The 17,989-nt window shown below is 42.2% G+C and overlaps 1 protein-coding gene across 2 annotated transcripts in view; it reads right to left on the bottom strand.

Annotated features, from left to right (window-relative positions):
• LOC141809464 (protein shisa-8) overlaps nt 1–17,989 on the bottom strand; it is an 88,354-nt gene that overhangs the window by 38,855 nt on the left and 31,510 nt on the right. The window contains exon 3 of one of the 2 annotated variants that reach the window (XM_074696501.1): nt 13,220–13,335. In XM_074696501.1, the coding sequence (XP_074552602.1) occupies nt 13,220–13,335 (116 nt within the window). Of the gene's footprint in view, nt 1–13,204; nt 13,336–17,989 lie in introns of both variants that reach the window. The other variant, XM_074696499.1, reaches the window with a different exon arrangement.

The raw sequence follows: 17,989 nt of genomic DNA on the forward strand, positions 1-17,989 counted from the left end.
TTGAAGCGGTTCAGTTTGGTAGCATTTCCACTGACCAGTCCTAGGACGGATCCCCAAATAACAAGCCACCCCACTTTTTGGAACCCTTCCGTGGGGGTGCCACACTAAACTGATCCGATCCCGGAAGATGGAGCTACAACACTGGAGTCCGTTGACTGGTGGAAAGAATCACCACTTACCAAGCAACAGCGGCTGTATTTCTCCTCATGGCACTCAGCTTTCTCTAAAACTGAGCTTGATTGCGATTTTAACAAAGAGCCACATGCCAATCATTAAGACAGCGAATTGCTGGATGTCTTCCATTGTTGCTCTTTGTTTACTGTGTTGTGTTTTTCTTTGTAGGATTTATTAGCGGGGTTCACTGTGTCGCGCTACTATGGTGTCACGCTATTGTGTAACTGACACAGCATTTGGCTTACACGCGGCCTACCACAAGAGGGCACGGTTGGCTGTGGAAACGGAAACAGGACCAGGCTTAACGAAGCCAACCAGTACCAAACTGTACTGATCTAAGCCGGACTGCTTGGTGAAAATGGGGCTAAAGAGTGGAATAGAACACTAAGAAGAGAACAGAACACTTGGACTGGATTGGACTGGAACAGGACACTCGGAATATAATGGAACAGTAAAATGAAATAGAACGGTACAGAATGGAACATTTTGGAAAGAATGGAAAGGAACACTTGGATGGAGTGAATTACATGGACTGAAGTTGAACAGAACACTTGAAATAGATGGTTGCAACATCTGGAATTGAGCAGAACATTTGGAATAGAATGTAACTAATTGATTATTTTGAACAGAATGGAACACTTGGAATGAATAATGTGGAGTGAAATCGAACAGAACACTTGGAATGAAATGGAACATTTGGAAAATAATGAAATGAACCAAATACTTGGAATAGATACTTGGCAAATAAAGGCTATTCTGATTCTGATTCTGAAGTAGAATGTAGCACATGGAGTGAAATGCAACTGAACATTTGGAATGGAATTCAACACTTTTCTAATGTGTATTAAAATTATGATGGTTTTAGTGTAGGCCTAACTTATAGCTTAGCTTGTAGCCGGACGTTTTAAAACTACATTTCATTTTACAGATTACCTCTTTTTGTCTCACAAATGGCAAGCAGCAGGCAGATTTTCTCTTCTCCTCTGTCACTAACACATCTCCCTTTCATCATCCCCCTTTCTGGCTGTCAGCAGAAGCTCTACCCTGGGCCTAACGCATTAATCAGAGAACCATAGGGTCGTCTATGAGAGGGGTTAGGCCTCATTACGACAGTATAACAGAGACAAAATGGAGCCTTATCCCTCCCAGTTGCTCCATAACAGTAATATTATCAGTGAGTCGGCAGCAGAGGATGCTAATCCTTGACATTTAATGTATAGCCACGCAAGGTGCACCTCACTACATGGCTCAGCAGTAGCTGGTATCAGTATCCAACAGATACTCGCAAAAATTCAAGCACATTCAGGGGCTTCTCACTGCCATGGAAATCCACAGTGGGCCTGTGAATGGCCTCAGTACTCACAGGAATAACTCCTTCTGTAGGCACACAGGGGAAGAGGTCACTGTTCCTGTTCTATACTTTAAAATCCTCTTCAACATGTCTCATTACATTCAAACTAGAAAATTTCACTGCTCACTTTACTTCTGATTAACAGCAATCCCACCCTATTTTCAGATTACGTCACTCCGACCTACATTGTCACAAATGTGTACGTACCGCCCCTCATTTTAAGCTTTCACTCATTTACAAAACACAAACACACAGACACACAGCTTGCTATATTTAAGGTCAGATATGTAAAAACATATCAATCTATAAATAACAGCTGACCCACAGGATGACTGGAGGCAGAGGAGGTGACAGACACAACAAAACCTCCATCATCATTTCCCCTCATCTCCATTATACACACACACACACACACACACACACACACACACACACACACACACACACACACACACACACTTCTACATGTAGTACTCAACCCCTCACCCATTAATAAGTACACAGTAACAGTGTCTTGACAACGTTGGCTGTCATATGTCTCTTGAGCGCAATTTATAAATTGTCTGTCCACACTATCCAGACTTTCTATCATTAATGGATGTGTTCTACGTGTGTGTGTGTGTGTGTGTGTGTGTGTGTGTGTGTGTGTGTGTGTGTGTGTGTGTGTGTGTGTGTGTGTGTGTGTGTGTGTGTGTGTGTGTGTGTTCTATGTATATGTATGTATTAGAGGGTTGACATGGTTGCTTGGTGCCCCTGCAGAGCGGGGTCTTTTGTCCTTCAAATGACAGAGGGAACACATCCCCCTGCACTCCTCTCGATCAATTCACGCACACACTCTGGCATGCAAAAACAGCCTCTTACACACAAACACCTTCATTGCTCACACACACATGCACATGTGCAAAAACAGATGAATCAGCTTGAAGATGCTACCGTTCCTCTTAGCCCTAGCTTTACTTTGTGTCTGGCGACAGCATGCTTACAGGCAACTCCATTGTAGTTAAAGATTGTGGGTTAAAATGTGTTGGAACAAGCTAACAGAAAAAATAAACTTGCAAAACACATATAAGAGACGGATGAGGATACCGATGAGCTCTTTTTTATAACTTTGAGCGGTAAATTCATGCCCAAATGTCATGTGTGGTTCTGTCTGATCTGTCCTCTAAAGACCTGGTGATGTGTCAGTGAACACGTCTGTGTGTCTTTCTGCCAACATGGAGTTTGTTTTCACGAGCACGCTGCAGATCAAACGATGTTTCTAATCATATCTCTGACTCTGCCGCCCTTGGTTTCTGTCTGCCTGACAGTCTGCCTATTTGTCAGTCTGGGTCATTATTTTGGCGGCTCACTAAAGCTATAATCTGCCGCTGCCCTAGCTTATTAATAAGCCCATTTCGGCTATTCTCCCTCTGTGAGTTAGTTGACTTTCAGCAGTGGCGACAGATCTGCACAGAATGAGAAGAAAAAGAGCCGCACCATCATGGATCACAAGCGTACTTCTTCATTATTTATCGTGCTGTGAGAAATATTCTGTTTCTTTAAGCTCAAGGTTTTATACTGCACAGTTTGATGCTTTATTTTGCATTTAATCCACTTCGGATGATTTTTTTTGTTTATGTGGCGCGAGTTGGAAACCTACTTTCAGGAACCTTCTCTTCCTGTTTGTTTTCAACAATATATTTTCTACAACATTCCCTTTAGGTTTTGTCCTTTCACCCCAAAAAAGTTTGCTTTCAATTCAGAGCACTCAACTCTTGAACTCCAAACAACACCGAAAGGAACATCACGTCTATTTACTGTAGCTCTGTGATCATTTCTGGGCGACTTTAGTGTTCAGTCAGAAAATGAGGGATCAGACAGCTCAGGCTGCAGACACTCAGGCTATGATTTAAAGAGTGGAGAAAGAAAGAAAAAAAAGGGGGAGGACGGGGACGGAGAGATGACAAGAAGAAGTAGAAAAAGAGATGGAAGGAGAAGGAGAGAAAGAGAGACCTCGAGGGAGGCAGGGCTGTGATCAGAAAGAGGGCAGAGGATGAGAGAAGATTGGCGGCTAATGAGGGAGAGCTGGAAAGAGGAGGATTGAGACAGGATAAGAGATATGGGAGAGTCAAGCTAGCAATGCAAAAAAAGGATTATCAGGCTTACTTAGACCTGATTCACCCGAGAAGATATCACGCCTTGTGCATGTGTGGTAACGTGAAAACTTCATTTAAATTATTCTGAGAGGAAACATCACCTTCCATCATCAGAAAGAGGTATCACACAGGAAATGAGTAAAAGATAGAGATACAGTGGCGTGAAAATCATCAAAAGAAAGCCATGAAAGTATCTGCAACCTAGACAATTATGCTCATTCAAACTGTTTTCAGATGTTTGGTGGTTTTTTGCTGTCTCAGTAAACTCTGCCGAAGGGGAGAGGAAGAAGTGAGACGCTGATATAGAGAGGGAGAAATGCAGGCTCACATTTCTCACCTCTACAAGTCAGATGATAATAGATCACCACGCCAGACACGAAGGTCGAGTGAAAGAAGCCAATTTACAGATGGAAGAAGTGGCAAGAGAGCGCACACAGAAGGTTTTTAACATGAAAGGGATTTTAAAATCAAGCATCCTTTCTTAAAGAGTCGGTATGGTGCTTTTCACAGCTTTATTCTGTACGTCTGATGCCCTCATGGTAGCTTTACATGGTTATTACAAGTCTCTATTTCTCTCTATCACACTAGTGTTTTAGAAAATTGTTATTTCAGCCTCTCTCTGAAACGTTTAGTTTTAGATGCTGTCTCTTTAAAGGTAGGGTCTGCAGGATTTCCCTGAAAAAGAAAATGTCAACTCTTACAGGAACAATCCTGCTCAATCGTCAGCTCTTGGCCTCCATACATGTCTGTCAGTGTCTGTGTCTATCTCGAACGCTCTCCTTAGCCTGTATGTTGATGTTTTGGTTGTATGGGGGTGGAGAGTAAGCGTGGTTGCATCAGCCAACCACAGAGTGCCCGGCAAGTGTCTTTGCGCGTTGATTAGCTAGTGGAAGAAGCTATCCAAGCGGCTATGATGATTGACGTAGCACAGAGGAAGAAAAACACCAAACACCAAATAGATAGAGCTTTTTCCTAAATGAGGGTGTAGCTTGGCTCAACTTTCGCTCTCTTTCGGGCACCTTGAAAGCACCACGATACGGAAAGTGATGTGAGTTGACTTTCTGCTAACCAGGTATGTGTCAAATACCCGTGATTAGCTTGTGCTAACATGCCAAGTCAGGTGCATGACTCTCGAGTCAAGTAGAAACGCAGTGCTACAGGTGGTTGCTGGGCTAGTGAGTGTGTTCACATGGCAGTGGGTTTGCGCTGTCATCAGCACTGAGCCAAGAAGGAGGAGCCCAGTTTGAATTTGTGTTTAGTAACAAGTAAGAAAATTCCTGCAGACCCTACCTTTAATGCTTCCTGCTCCCCTGCTCCACAAAGCCCCTTCCTTCTGATTGGCCAGCCTTTAGGAGGCAGACTTTTGTGTTTGAGGCCCGACAAACAAACGTGTCATGAATTTAGTTAGATGATCCTGATGTGATGAGCTCATTATTTCAACAAAGTTCTGAGTTCTGAGCAGTTTACAGACAGATTCAGAGATTTCTATGACTTATGAATGTTGAGTAGTGCACGCATCAAGTATGAACATCTAGTATTGTTACTTTTTTATCCATGTTTAAATTACAGAAAGCAGAATACTCCCTCCTTACAGTGATACTCCAGGATGGAACAAGTTGGGTCCTATCACAAGGTTGAGGGCAGAAATTACCCCTACAGCAGTGTTTTTGTGCAGCAGAAGCCCAGAGCGCTCGCACCAAACACCCCCTCCCTGCTCCTCTGCCGGTTTCCTCTGCACTCAGGCGGGGCCATTTTTTACTTGACCAAAAACACAAATAAACAGACTCCCACTGAGTTCTCATCGTGTCTCTTCGTCCCGGCAGACTGCCTGCGTTTGTTTATATCAGGCACGCCGTACGCGCGGACTGATAAACTAAGCAGCGAGTGCCTCATGGCCAGCAGTGGCTCTGCAGCGGAGGTAGCGCCATTTTACGACACAATGAGAACTAGAGCCTTATTTAGCGGTGTTTTGTGTGAAAGTAACGCGCTGAAAATTCTCTAAATAAAGCGTGAATGAAGACAGATATCAGATTTTTTCGGTGGGAGTCTGTTTATTTGTGTTTTTGGTCAAGTAAAATATGGCCCCGTCTGAGTGCAGAGGAAACCGGCAGAGGAGCAGGGAGGGGGTGTTTGGTGCGAGCGCCCTGGGCTTCTGCTGCACAAAAACACTGCTGTAGGGGTAATTTCTGCCCTAAACCTTGTGATAGGACCCAACTTGTTCCATCCTGGAATATCACTTTAAGAGACAAGTGAGACATGTAAACAACTAAAACTACATTTTATACATTTATTAACAATCAGTTCGATACATTCAGACTATCTGCTGTGAGGATTATGTTGTTCCTCTCAGTTTTTGTCTCTTCAGTTGTTGGCTCCAGCATTTATCCACGGCGCTTCCTTCTTGTTCACAGTTACATTGCAGCATACACACTGGCATCTGTGTTGATGTATTGCACCTGCCAAGTCTGGCTAAACACATTCTGTGTGCTCTCATAAACAGCTCTGGGTTATTAAATCTGGTTGTGTGAGGACAGCGTGAGGGTTGGTCAAGGCCACGATGGCTATCACAAGGCTGGCGTGGTCAGACTAGGTCACACACACACACCTGACGTTGTAATTGGCGCGACACTGAGCTTCTATTGGGTACTGTCAATCATTCCGACGTGATGGCAACAACTTGGACCACAAGTTAGCCACCTGAGAAAACAGCAACCACACAGTCACACATGAGCACAAGTGTTCACGCTTATATGAACACACTGCAAGGATATTCATATATTCTTAAACTGAATTTCGCTCCACTCACCCTCTCTGCCTCCCTCTCTGGTTTATATCATTGACAAGCTCAGTGCGGATATAATTGGCACTGGCCCCATGTGGCACTGTAGCGACGATCCTCGGAAATCAAGGGCGCGCCGATGTAAACAAACACTCTCTCACACACAGATGATAGAACACTCCTACACACACACACACATGCACACACACACTCACATGCTCACACCAGCTCCATGACTATAGTACGTCTTTTCACTTAACACCCGTCCTACAGGCTCCCATGATACTCATTTCCTTGTTTTGATTTCAATGTCACACCGATCCTATCTCCCTCCTCCGTCGTCTCTAGCTCTCCCCCTCTTTCTACATCAAACACACACTTCTCCTTCCCTCCTCTTCCTCCATCTCTACCTCTTTTAATATTCCCTCCTTCCATCTCAGCCTCCCTTCCTCCCACTCGCGCTCTGATGTTTATATTCCTCTCTCCTTCTCTGCTGCTTCTCTTGCTCTTGCAGGCCAGCAACATGCAAATTATGCCCCACAAATGCAAATCCTCTCACATCTCAGAAGAGACCTCCGCTGGAGAAGAAGAGTCAGCCCCAGCCCCGATTTCTACCCCACTGAAGTCTCCCTCGACAGAAGGGGATTGTTTGTTTGAATGAGGCAGAACATGTGTTCATGTGTGCAGCATTGTGTTCATGAGAGAAAGATTAAGAGAAGAAGAGACACACATACAGATTCTGACAAATAAAGGGTTCAATATCAGGCCTTTTGAGCATTTTGAGTAGTGAGTAAAACTCTGGCAGGCGTAAACGTTATTTTCAAGCCACCACTGAAACAAGTATGAGTTTTAAAAGCAGTCATCTTCAGACCCCTTTTTCTTTTTTCTAACTGATCTCAAATCAAAATAAACTCTGCTAATGAGTGCTGAAATATGTTCATGAAATCCACACTGGGAGTATTTTTTATTTCCTTTCCTTTAAATAAACTTCTTTCCACAGTGGAAGCTCCAGGTCAAATTCCTGCGTCTCTAAGATCAGCTTTAAACCCACTGATTTATAATTTAACAAACAAAAAGAGGAGAATCTCAGCTCTCTGTGCCACAGTCAGAGTTAATGTGTGAAAGCAGACATGACAACAGCTTTAAGTGATGTGTGAGCATTCCCGGCTTTCAGTCTTCCTTCCCGCTTTACCACCCCGCCATCTGTTCTCCTCTCACTGCTCCTCCCCTGCCACACTTTCAGATCTATGTCCCATCACGTCGCCTTCCTCACTCACCGCCTCACATTTGATTTTACTCTCTTGTATCCAGCTCTTTGTCCTTCCTTTACTGGTTTTTAATTTCAGCCATTATTTACCTCCTTTCTGTCATCCCTTCATCTCTACTCTCTTCTCTCTGCACCATCAGATACATCACAGTGAAAGCTGGAGCATCTCCTGCTCTTGGTTGTGATTTGTTTGTATGTAAGCATGCAATCGTCTGCAAGTGCATGTGGCTGTGTATACACATGGATTAGCACGTTTGTGTGAGCGTGTGTGTTTATGTGTGTTAGTGTGTGTGTGAGGGGCACGGTGACTGTCCTGGGGGCAGCTCTCCACACCAGAACGGAGCAGAGCAGCAGCTGACCAGCTGTCCCCCTCGCAGCAAGCAGAGAGTTGTCTCTTCCATCTTCTCTGCAGCTTGTTCCCCCCGTTCTTTACTCTATCTTTTCCTCTCTTCTTCTCTTCTTTCTTTCAACTCTGTGTCTCTTTTCATCTCATTCCCTTGTTTTTCTTTGTTCTTGTTTCTCGAGAGTGGACTGGTCCCTCCTAGAAATCTGATTGGCCTCCTTTTACTTTGATTGGCTTCCTGCTTGTTAGGAGGCGGGACTTAGAATTGAACTGATGCTTAATTTCCACAGGGAGTGTTCTTAAGACGATTTGTGGAGACAGAAACTGTAAGTAAGCCCTCTTCAAACACTCCACATAATGCCGCCCTTGTGTCCCCGAGCTTGACCAACACAATCAAAAGATGTTGACACACTCTTGTCCACACCCACTGCTGACTGACATCATTAGCTTCCTCTCCTGACCTTCTCCTCCCCTCCTTTTTTTCTATTCCATGCTTCACTACTGTCATTGTTCAGGTACGTCTCTTTTAACCTCATATAAGCTGAATCTCCTCCCTCCTGTCGCTCTTTCACTCCCCATTACCCCGTTCTTTGGCTTTGCTCCCTCTTTCCTCCCCTCCATCTACCAGCTGTCTGTTGCATCTACTTTGTGCCTGTAACCGCAGCTCGACCTCCAAACTTCTACTCCTCTCCTCTCTGTCAGAAATACCAGCCTCAGAATTCACATTGTGCTCCTCATATCCTCTGGTTCATCTCTTACACTGCTTTAAAAATAAATATCTGTGGAAAATGAGCGCAGGAGAGAGGAAGGCAGATAAAGAGATCAGTCTTTTCCCAGAGAGGGAACACGAGGATTTGTCTGCTGTCTTCATTAGTGGGGGGGCTCAGGACTTGTTCGGTGTGTTTTCAGTCTAATCAGCTGCACCGGGCTCCTCACAGCTTTCTCAAGAGGGCAGCTACAGTTTCTGTTAAGTCATATTGCACTGATGAACCTGCAGTGACAAGATCAGAACATGAAGTATCTGCTCTCAGTTGTCTCCTAACAGAAAATCAAAGCTAGTTTTCTTTGTAGAGATACTTTGTCGATTTCAGATCTCTGCTTTACATTTCAGGAAAATGAGTCTAAGCATTCATTATCTCACTGCTGGTTCATCGTGATTCCTTTCTGTCAAACTGCACTAATAAGCCTCTGATGACTCTCCCTCCTGTCTAAAATGTTTCAGAAAATAGTTTAAAATCTAGTTTCAGCGACTTTAAACGAGTCAAGCACCAACATCTAAAAAATGCTCTGGATCAAAATGTTTGGATGATATCATCAGACTAAAACATGACTTTTGAAGGATGTGTCATCATATTAGTCTGACTGAGGCCACATTAAATCAAATCACACTATTACACCTCAATCCAACTTTTAAGTCCTTGGCTTTGGTATCAGCTAATATAGATACAGATGGGATACTGAAACCTATCAAATACTTTAACAGCCTCTGCTCTTTGATAAGCCATTTAGACAAAGAATTACATTGTTAGTAACTTCATGAATTTTAACTTGAATTGAATTGATGAACCAATAGGTGACGGTCCTTTGGCCCCGATATTGGATCTAGCTTTTATTTTTTTAACAGACAAACACCAGGGCTGGATCATAGACATGGACGTAGTCTCCACAATATCACCCATCTGTTATTAGGATATAGGGAGGAAGACTTAGCATAAGGTAAATCGTTAAAATAGTTCACCAAAGCCAAGAATATTATCTGAAAGAATAAGGATTAGCTTTAATTAGATTGCACTAGCTTTAAGTGGATGAACAGTTGAAATAGGTAACTAAAAAAGAGATTACTTTAAATCAAAGTAAGATAGTGAAAAGCTAAAGGATAGTTTGCTGAACAGCATAACTCTTACACTTGATGCAGCCTGCAGCTCAGATTGAAAAGTTGTGCTGTTCAATGTAAGTGTGACAAGTCTTAATGTGAACTATTTGTTTAATTGATGTTAGCTAACAGCTAACTATTACTTGTTGCTAAAACTTATTCTTTTCTGCACAACAGGACAGTTCTTTTAACATTTTTCTGCTTCAGCTGCTGCTCGAACAGAAACACTCTCTTTTCTTTGAACAAACACACTTTCATTGTAGGACACCTGATCAAAGAAAACACCACTGTTAGAGAAAAGTTATGAAGACGTGTTTTGAGTCATTGTTTGTTTAAAAGCTGATGTTTGGAAAATCTTCAAAACAGCTGAGTTATAAAAGAAATAACCCCTTGTACAGTGTGTGCGGATAGCGAAATTAGCATTTTAGGTACAAGATGTTTTTTAGACCAGGCTGTAAACATGTCTTTTAATGAGTCTGTTTTATGGCTGAATGTCTACGTGACTTCCGGCCTTTCTATAGCCAGCCTCAAGCTGATTGTCGATGCACAGCAACTTTTAGGCTTCCAAATAGGCTTAATTTTTCCCAACCGGCTGTTACTCTTAGGATTGGATCCCTAGTTAACATGCCACACCTTGACCTGGAGGTCTAATGGCAAAAAGGAGTTAAAAGAAGCCAGGTAGCCAATAAAACCTAACAGAATAAGACAACGGGGAAGTAATCAAAACAAAGCTAATGTATCAAATGTACAAAACTTAAAGGACGTCCGAAGAGGTGGTCATATTTTAGTCAACCCCTCAGATTTAGAAATTAAGCCAAAGAAAAGCAGTACCTTGAGTGTCCACTTGATGTGAGTTAGTTTGGGCTGTTTTTCAAGATGGCTGCCACCATCATTTGGCTTCAAACTCTTCTTCAAAGACCAAACTGTACTTTATATAAAATACCATCAGATAACTTTTGATTTGGCATTTTACAATAAAAAAAAGAGATTTGTTGAAAGGCTAAACAGTGAGCATGAAAGGTGCATAAGTTAGCATCCTGTACATTTAACTCTGTATTCATTAAAAGTCAGCAAACTGAAAGGAGGAAAAATATGAGTGCCAACGTGATAGAAACAACAAAAAGTGAAAGCAGTTTTTTCCAGCATTTGCAGCCACAGTGTCTCTCTTCCTCTGTAGCCAGGAGGATTAAATGTGTTTAATTAAGAGGTGATTATTCGTAGACAGCTGAGGCAGCTGGATCAGGATGGCTTCATTTCTTTGCCCTGACTGTCATCACCCTGTACCCCATCCAGCCCCATCACTAAACACTCTTTTTTCCCACAAGTCCACTCTCTTTACACCTCTCACACCTCACCTTCTGCTTACCTTTTTCTTTTTTAACTCCAATCGTCATTCTCCCTCATTTTACTTCTCTCCCTGAGTGTTTTAATGTGTGCATATAATTCGTTGTCCCTACTGTGCAGCCTAAGTGCTGCATTTTTACAGCATTTATTTAATCATACAGTTAAAGTGGTTGTTATATAGTCCGTCAGCTACAGTAAATATTCTCTCTGGTCTCAAGATGGAGCCAAGAGCTCTGGATTTTCATGGAAATGAACCTTAACCGTTGTGATGCATCACATTTAAACAGCAATAATAAAAAGCTTTGAAGAATATCCCCTGTATGTGTTGGAAATGAGCGTGCGCTGTGCTTAAAGGCGGATGAGACACTGGAGCTGAATGGGAGAGAAAAATATGAAAACAAAGTGATGTGAGGAAGCAGAGGTGGTAATGGAGGGTTTGATAGCAGGGGAATAAAGACGTTTAAGAAGCGAGGGAAGCAGAGCACTAATAAGCACAGCACAGGGTGAAAAAGAGGCCAAAAACTTGTTTATTGCGATGGTAGGAAGATGAAAGTAAAGAGAACGGCCTTCGTGTCTGTGTGGGAACAAATAATGTGGTTTAAGTGCAGTGTTGGAAAACTTTAATCATTTATAAATGAAGCAGAGCATGTGCTGGCACCTTTCTTCAAATCTGTGCCTGTGTACTTTTTGTCTTTAGTGATAAAACTTCTCTGTACACTGCAGAGCCAGTCACCTCCTTTAAAAATTCAGCCCATGCTTTAAGCCATTAGCAAAAGATCATAAACACTCCAGAGGTGTCAACTAAGTCTCAGTTTTTAAACAAAAATGCCTAGCCTCCAGTACTGTTGGAACCACAGCGCGAAGCTAATGGAAGATTAGCTACAGTGGACAGACAGACTGCTAATGCTCAGATAAATGAGCATCACGTTATACTTTCAGATGGACTTCTCGCAGCACAAATACACACAACAGAAAAGCTTTGTTTCGCTACTTAACTCCAGAACATTATCGCCGGCTGCTTTGTCTGACTTTCATGGGTCCCTGGGTAGTGTCAAGCCACTTATGTCATTGAAGGTAGGTGTGTTTTCCTGAAACCATCCCTGTTTTTTTCAGCAGGTGTTTGGGTGATTTTCACCTGACAATAATGAAACAGGGGATGAAATATTTTTATCATTATTTACAATTGAAAAATCTAAATTTTTCTTGTAACCTTTACTGAACACGGCTCACATGACCAAGGAATGGGTAGACCAAGGAAAAAGTTCCCAGCTCAATTATGATTATTATTATTATTTTTTTTATTGATGACTCCCTGTTTTTGTTTTTTGGGGGGTATAAAGAGGAAGAGTTAGCATAAGGTAAATTGTTGAAACAGTCCACCAAAGCCAAGAATAATATCTGAAGCACTGTTGGCTAAAAGTAAAGGATATTTGGATTAGCTTTAAGTGGATGAACAGTTAAAATAGGTAACTTGAAAAAGAGATTACTGTAAATCAAAGTGAGATAGTGAAAAGCTAAAGGATAGTTAGCTCAACAGCATAACTCATACACTTAGCACAGCATGCCCAGATTGCAAAACACTGTTGTTAAATGTAAATGTGACAAGTCTAACTGCTTGTTTGATTGATGTTAGCTAAAAGCTAACTATTCTTTGTTGCTAAAACGTATTCTCTTCTGCACAACTGGACAATTCTTTCATCAATTTTCTGCTTTAGGTGCTGTTCAAACAGAAACACTATCTCCTTTCTTTGAACAAAACACACTTTGATTGTAGGACACCTGATCAAAGAAAATGAAGACATGCTTCAAGCCACTGTGTGTTAAAAAGCTGAGAGGAAAATTTTGGGAAACCAATTCTCCAAAACAAATATCCCATGATTAACAGATCAGTTATTTTGCATCAGTTGAAGGTAGAACCAAACAGGGACGTGGACTCACTTATGATGGACTGACCGTTGTTGGATCGCAGTGCCCGGGCCGAGATGCCGTTGGTCCCAATGGGATGATGAACCCCTGTGCCATCCACAGCTCCTGCTTCACCAGGCTGCTTCAGAAGCTCTGTCAGAGTCCTGCAAGAGGGCAGAAAAATAACAACACATATAAGCTCAAGTAGTCCAAAAATCTCACAAAACTACAACACTGAAGGTAGAGAAACAAGAGTGATGTGTTTTCTTGAAATCCGAGAATCAAAGGGTATGATAAGAAAGTCTAAATGGATTTAAGGGATGATACAAGAGATGAACAAATGTGACACTCCAGAGTTAAACAGTACAGGCTCCACCTGAGGAGAAGTTTGAAAGAGACCGTCTGCAATAACAAACCCAAACAGAAAACTCAAATTAGAGACAGTGGAAACAAAAATGAAAGTCTGAGTCTCTGGTTGTTCCCAACTGGGAGCATCAATCACTTCAGAAAGATAAGACAGCCTTCATTCCAGCTCTCTTTTATTGTTTGATGGCTTTGATAAAGTTCTGCGCAAAACTGGGACACAAGCAGGACAAAGCCTTCGAACGAGAAAAATTAACTCTTTACAAACAAAAATTTGCTGCTGAAAACAGGGACTTGAATTGTGATACAGCTACGGAATGGTGTGGCATGGAGACGATCAGGCATTGCTGTGTTATGGAAGCTCAGGTTGTGTTGCTTGTCTGTGTAACTAGGTCTGGTGTCTCTTATCTTCCCCTGAACAAAAAATCTGAAATTTTCTACAGGTTTGGGGTCTAGCAAGTTTGGTCAGTTTTTTGCAGTGAGTCTAAAATTTATCTTATTTTGTACAAAGCAGTATGTTCCATTATCTAAAAGCTCTGTGTTTATTTTTGATTCTCTGTAGTGTGACATGTTTTCTCAGATTGTTCTCTGAATACTGCCTTGATGTTCCTGTGGGTTCATTTTTGCTCATGGCGGTGAAGGAAAGGAGGCATTTTGTATCTTTCTCTCTCCTCCAAATAACTGATTTGTCAAAATGTCTCACACTGTCTGTTTCTCTGTCATACGTGGGTTTGCAGTTTAATTGCTGCAGTAAACAACCTGGGTGGTAACTTGCCCTTTTTAAATGTCAGCCACCAAGTTTTCCCCTGCCACTATTTATTTTTAATAAGGTAAAAAAAAAAATACAGAGGCTAAAATAACACCACCTGCTGAACACTGCTCTGCCCGTATCAGAAGTTAGACTCTATTCCCACTGTTGCCCACAAAGGATGTAATTGGTTTTTATAAACTTCCTACTTCCTGCTGACTTTAACAAAGGCTGAAAACAAGAACACCATCACCACCAATGTGTTTTCACTGACAGGGAATTATAATAACACAGTCCAAATATCAGGTATAACCTCACTGACACTTTCAGGAGACTCAGAATATTTTCCAGGGGGTAACTTCATCAAGGAAAGTCTCCTAAACAAGAAACAGTGTCTTATTATTAGCCTGCTGTGAGATGATGGACTGTGTTAACTGGAGGAGCAGCCATAGAAACAAGAACACCTGAATAATACAGCACAATTCAATACAGTGTGTTTACAGCCTGGGATAAGAACTCCTACTTGCTCTGAGAATGATTAGAACACATGTCACAGGGTTACAAAATCATTATTTAAATATGTTTACATGAAGTTCATCCTCAGATTTAAAGGAGTTAAAAGAGCAGTTCCACTCAGCACACCTCCCCATTAGCCAATGGCAAGTTGTTACTTCCTAGTTTTGGAGGATGCACTGCAGAGGAGAACAACTGACAAATGCTCAGTTGAACATGAAAAAATGTTTTATGTGAAGAAATAAGTTTGTATTCAGGCCTCTGCAGAAGTTTCAAAAGGAATATTTATTTATTTTTCACAGCCCTGCTCTGAACCAACACTGCACGTGGTTTTCAACTTGCCCATCCTTCCAGGTGCTGAGCAGAGGTATGATTCAACCTTAAATGTCTGGTAGAGCACAAAGCATCACGATCTGGGTATATCTGAAGTTTAAGTGCCATTTCTTCTCCCTCCCTCGACGCTCTTTTTACAGCTTAGGTGCCATTAAACAATCTTTAGCTGCTCCAGTGGAGCTGCAAGGCGACCATGAGCGCGCTCCTTGGTGTGAAGGTGAAACAGGTCTCTTCTGAACGACTCAGCAAAACCTCCTCCATCAGGTGAAAGCTTAAAAGTAGACACGTCATCTCTTCTGGCTTGTAATATGAAAATATGTGCAGGATTGACACACATAGGTGAACTTTATTTCTTCAAGGGAAGTAGTGCGTTCGAGGACAAGCGAGGGCAACAAGTACTCAGAAAACATGTCCACAGTATGAGCTGTGTGATGTACATCCTGTACACACACATGTATCTCAATTGCCCTTTGCATTTTCCACCTGTCAGCTTACTTATGTTCTCTCTTTCATGTCATTAATACATGTCCACTTTCATCTCTTTCCTTCATTTGTATCCTTCTCTCTCCCCGCCCCATCTTATTCACAGTGGAAATAAAGCCAGTCAGTCCTCCTCTCCCCCTCCTCCTCCTCCTCCTCGTCCCCTCCAGAATGTTTAATAGCGCTATCATCTAGCTCTTGTTGTTCTCTCCACCCTTAATGTCCCTTGAAACTCTTTCTCTCCACTTCTTATCTCCTTCACTTTCTGCGTCTGATTCTATCCCCACTCCTCTTATCTCTCCCTCTTCTTTATCTGTTTTTATTCCACTGCCACAGGCTTTTTATCTCTCCCCGTATCACCTCCTCGGCCTCCTCCATCTTTCTTCTCCTCTCGGCCATCTGATGCCGCCTCTCTTGCACTCCCTTTCTGTCGTGCCCGGCCTGTCTCACCCCTCACAGCCTCTTGCCCTTTAGCCCGGTTTCTATTTTTTTCTCACTGTTCTTTCATTCTCTTTTTTTTCCCTTCTTGCCTTTCTTGCTCTTCTTTTTCTTCTCCTCCCCAAGGAAACTGTCACATAAACTATTCCAACTTGCAATGTTAACACTCTTGAAATGATGCAGAGTGATATGAAGACATCAGAGTCCCCTCAACACAAACACAGACACACAACAACCACACACAGCTGAAGGTAGATTCTTGAGAAAAATACTTGATGTGCATCACTCGTTTTGGATCAGAACTGGAATATTGTGTAGAAATATCACCACGGTGAACATGCTCAGGGAAATCTGGTCCTGTCATAATAAGACTGGGTCATCCAAGTGTCAATGTGCAGCCACTCACAAAACACACACTACGTTTTCCAAAGTGATGCATGGGGAAGAAAGACTATTATCCAAGGAAATATATATTTAGTCTAACTGACTGTTCAAAAGGTAAGAAAACACTCAACAAACAGTAAAATTTGAGCTCTAATCAAATAGCCTGCTGTTACGTTGGCAAACATAAAAAGAGCTAGAACTAGAGAAGCACTCAGAGAGCGCAGACTTCTGCAAAGCATAATATGATTGTCACACAACATTTTAGTCCTACTTTAATGTTATACTCCCTTTCAGCAGACTGCCTGCTACAATTTGGTGTTACTTCCAGGTTTGTTCGATATTTTGTTACCTGACAGTGTTGAAAATCATGATGACAAAGTACATATTTCATATTCTAGATCTTGATATCCAGAATATTGCCAGAATCTTGATCATACTTTTACATCTGTGAGAAATTATCATGACCTTGTCTTGTATTGTTTTGCAAACCTGGTAAAAATGAAGTTTGAACAAGACTGGATTTACTACTAAAGGACCGTTCAAACCATTTCTACCATTGGTTGAATCAGGGGAAACCTATTCTCTGTTGATTTTGAAACAAACCAAATCAGAAACTAAACATCAGGTTCTTGAAGAGGGGGGTAGTGCATTTTTTGTCTTTATTCTGTCCCTCTGGTGCCCTTGTGGTAGCTGTTTATGATTACAAGCTCAAAAATTTCTCTGTTTTTGTCACACTGGTGTTTAAGATACCCCTTATTTCAGCCTCTGTCTGAAAGGCTTTGTTTTAGCTGCTGTCTTTTTAAGGCTTCTGCTCCTTTGATTGGAGGCACGTTGGGGGCGGAGCTATGGGCAGACCTTGGTGTTTGAGGCTCACACATTACGAATAATCACATCATTTAAATTGATACTCCAGGATGGAACAAGTTGGGTCCTATCACAAGGTTTAGGGCAGAAATGACCCCTACAGCAGTGTTTTTGTGCAGCAGAAGCCCAGGGCGCACGCACCAAACACCCCCTCCCAAAAACACAGCTAAATAAAGCTCTAGTTCTCATCGTGTCGTAAAACGGCGCTACCTCCGCTGCAGAGCCACAGCTGGCAACGAGGCGCTCGCCGCTTAGTGTATCAGTCCGTGCGCGCGGCGTGCCAGATATAAACAAAAACAGGTAGTCTGCCAGGACGAAGAGACACGATGAGAACTAGAGCCTTATTAAGCAGTGTTTTTTTGTGTGAAAGTAACGCGCTGAAAATTATCTAACTAAAGCGTGAATGCAGACCGATATCAGGTTTTTTTGGTGGGAGTCCGTTTATTTGTGTTTTTGGTCAAGTCAAATATGGCCCCGTCTGAGTGCAGAGGAAACCGGCAGAGGAGCAGGGAGGGGGTGTTTGGAGCATGCGCCCTGGGCTTCTGCTGCACAAAAACACTGCTGTAGGGGTAATTTCTGCCCTAAACCTTGTGATAGGACCCAACTTGTTCCATCCCGGAGTATCACTGTAAGCAAATCTCGTTTGGATCTTGTGTTTTTTTTATAGAAGGAAGCATTTTGATTAGTGTACAGAC

Source organism: Halichoeres trimaculatus, unplaced genomic scaffold (genome assembly GCF_033239565.1).
Source record: "Halichoeres trimaculatus isolate MK-OKI-2021-1 unplaced genomic scaffold, fHalTri1.1 fHalTri1_scaffold_20, whole genome shotgun sequence".
NCBI lineage: Eukaryota > Metazoa > Chordata > Actinopteri > Labriformes > Labridae > Halichoeres > Halichoeres trimaculatus.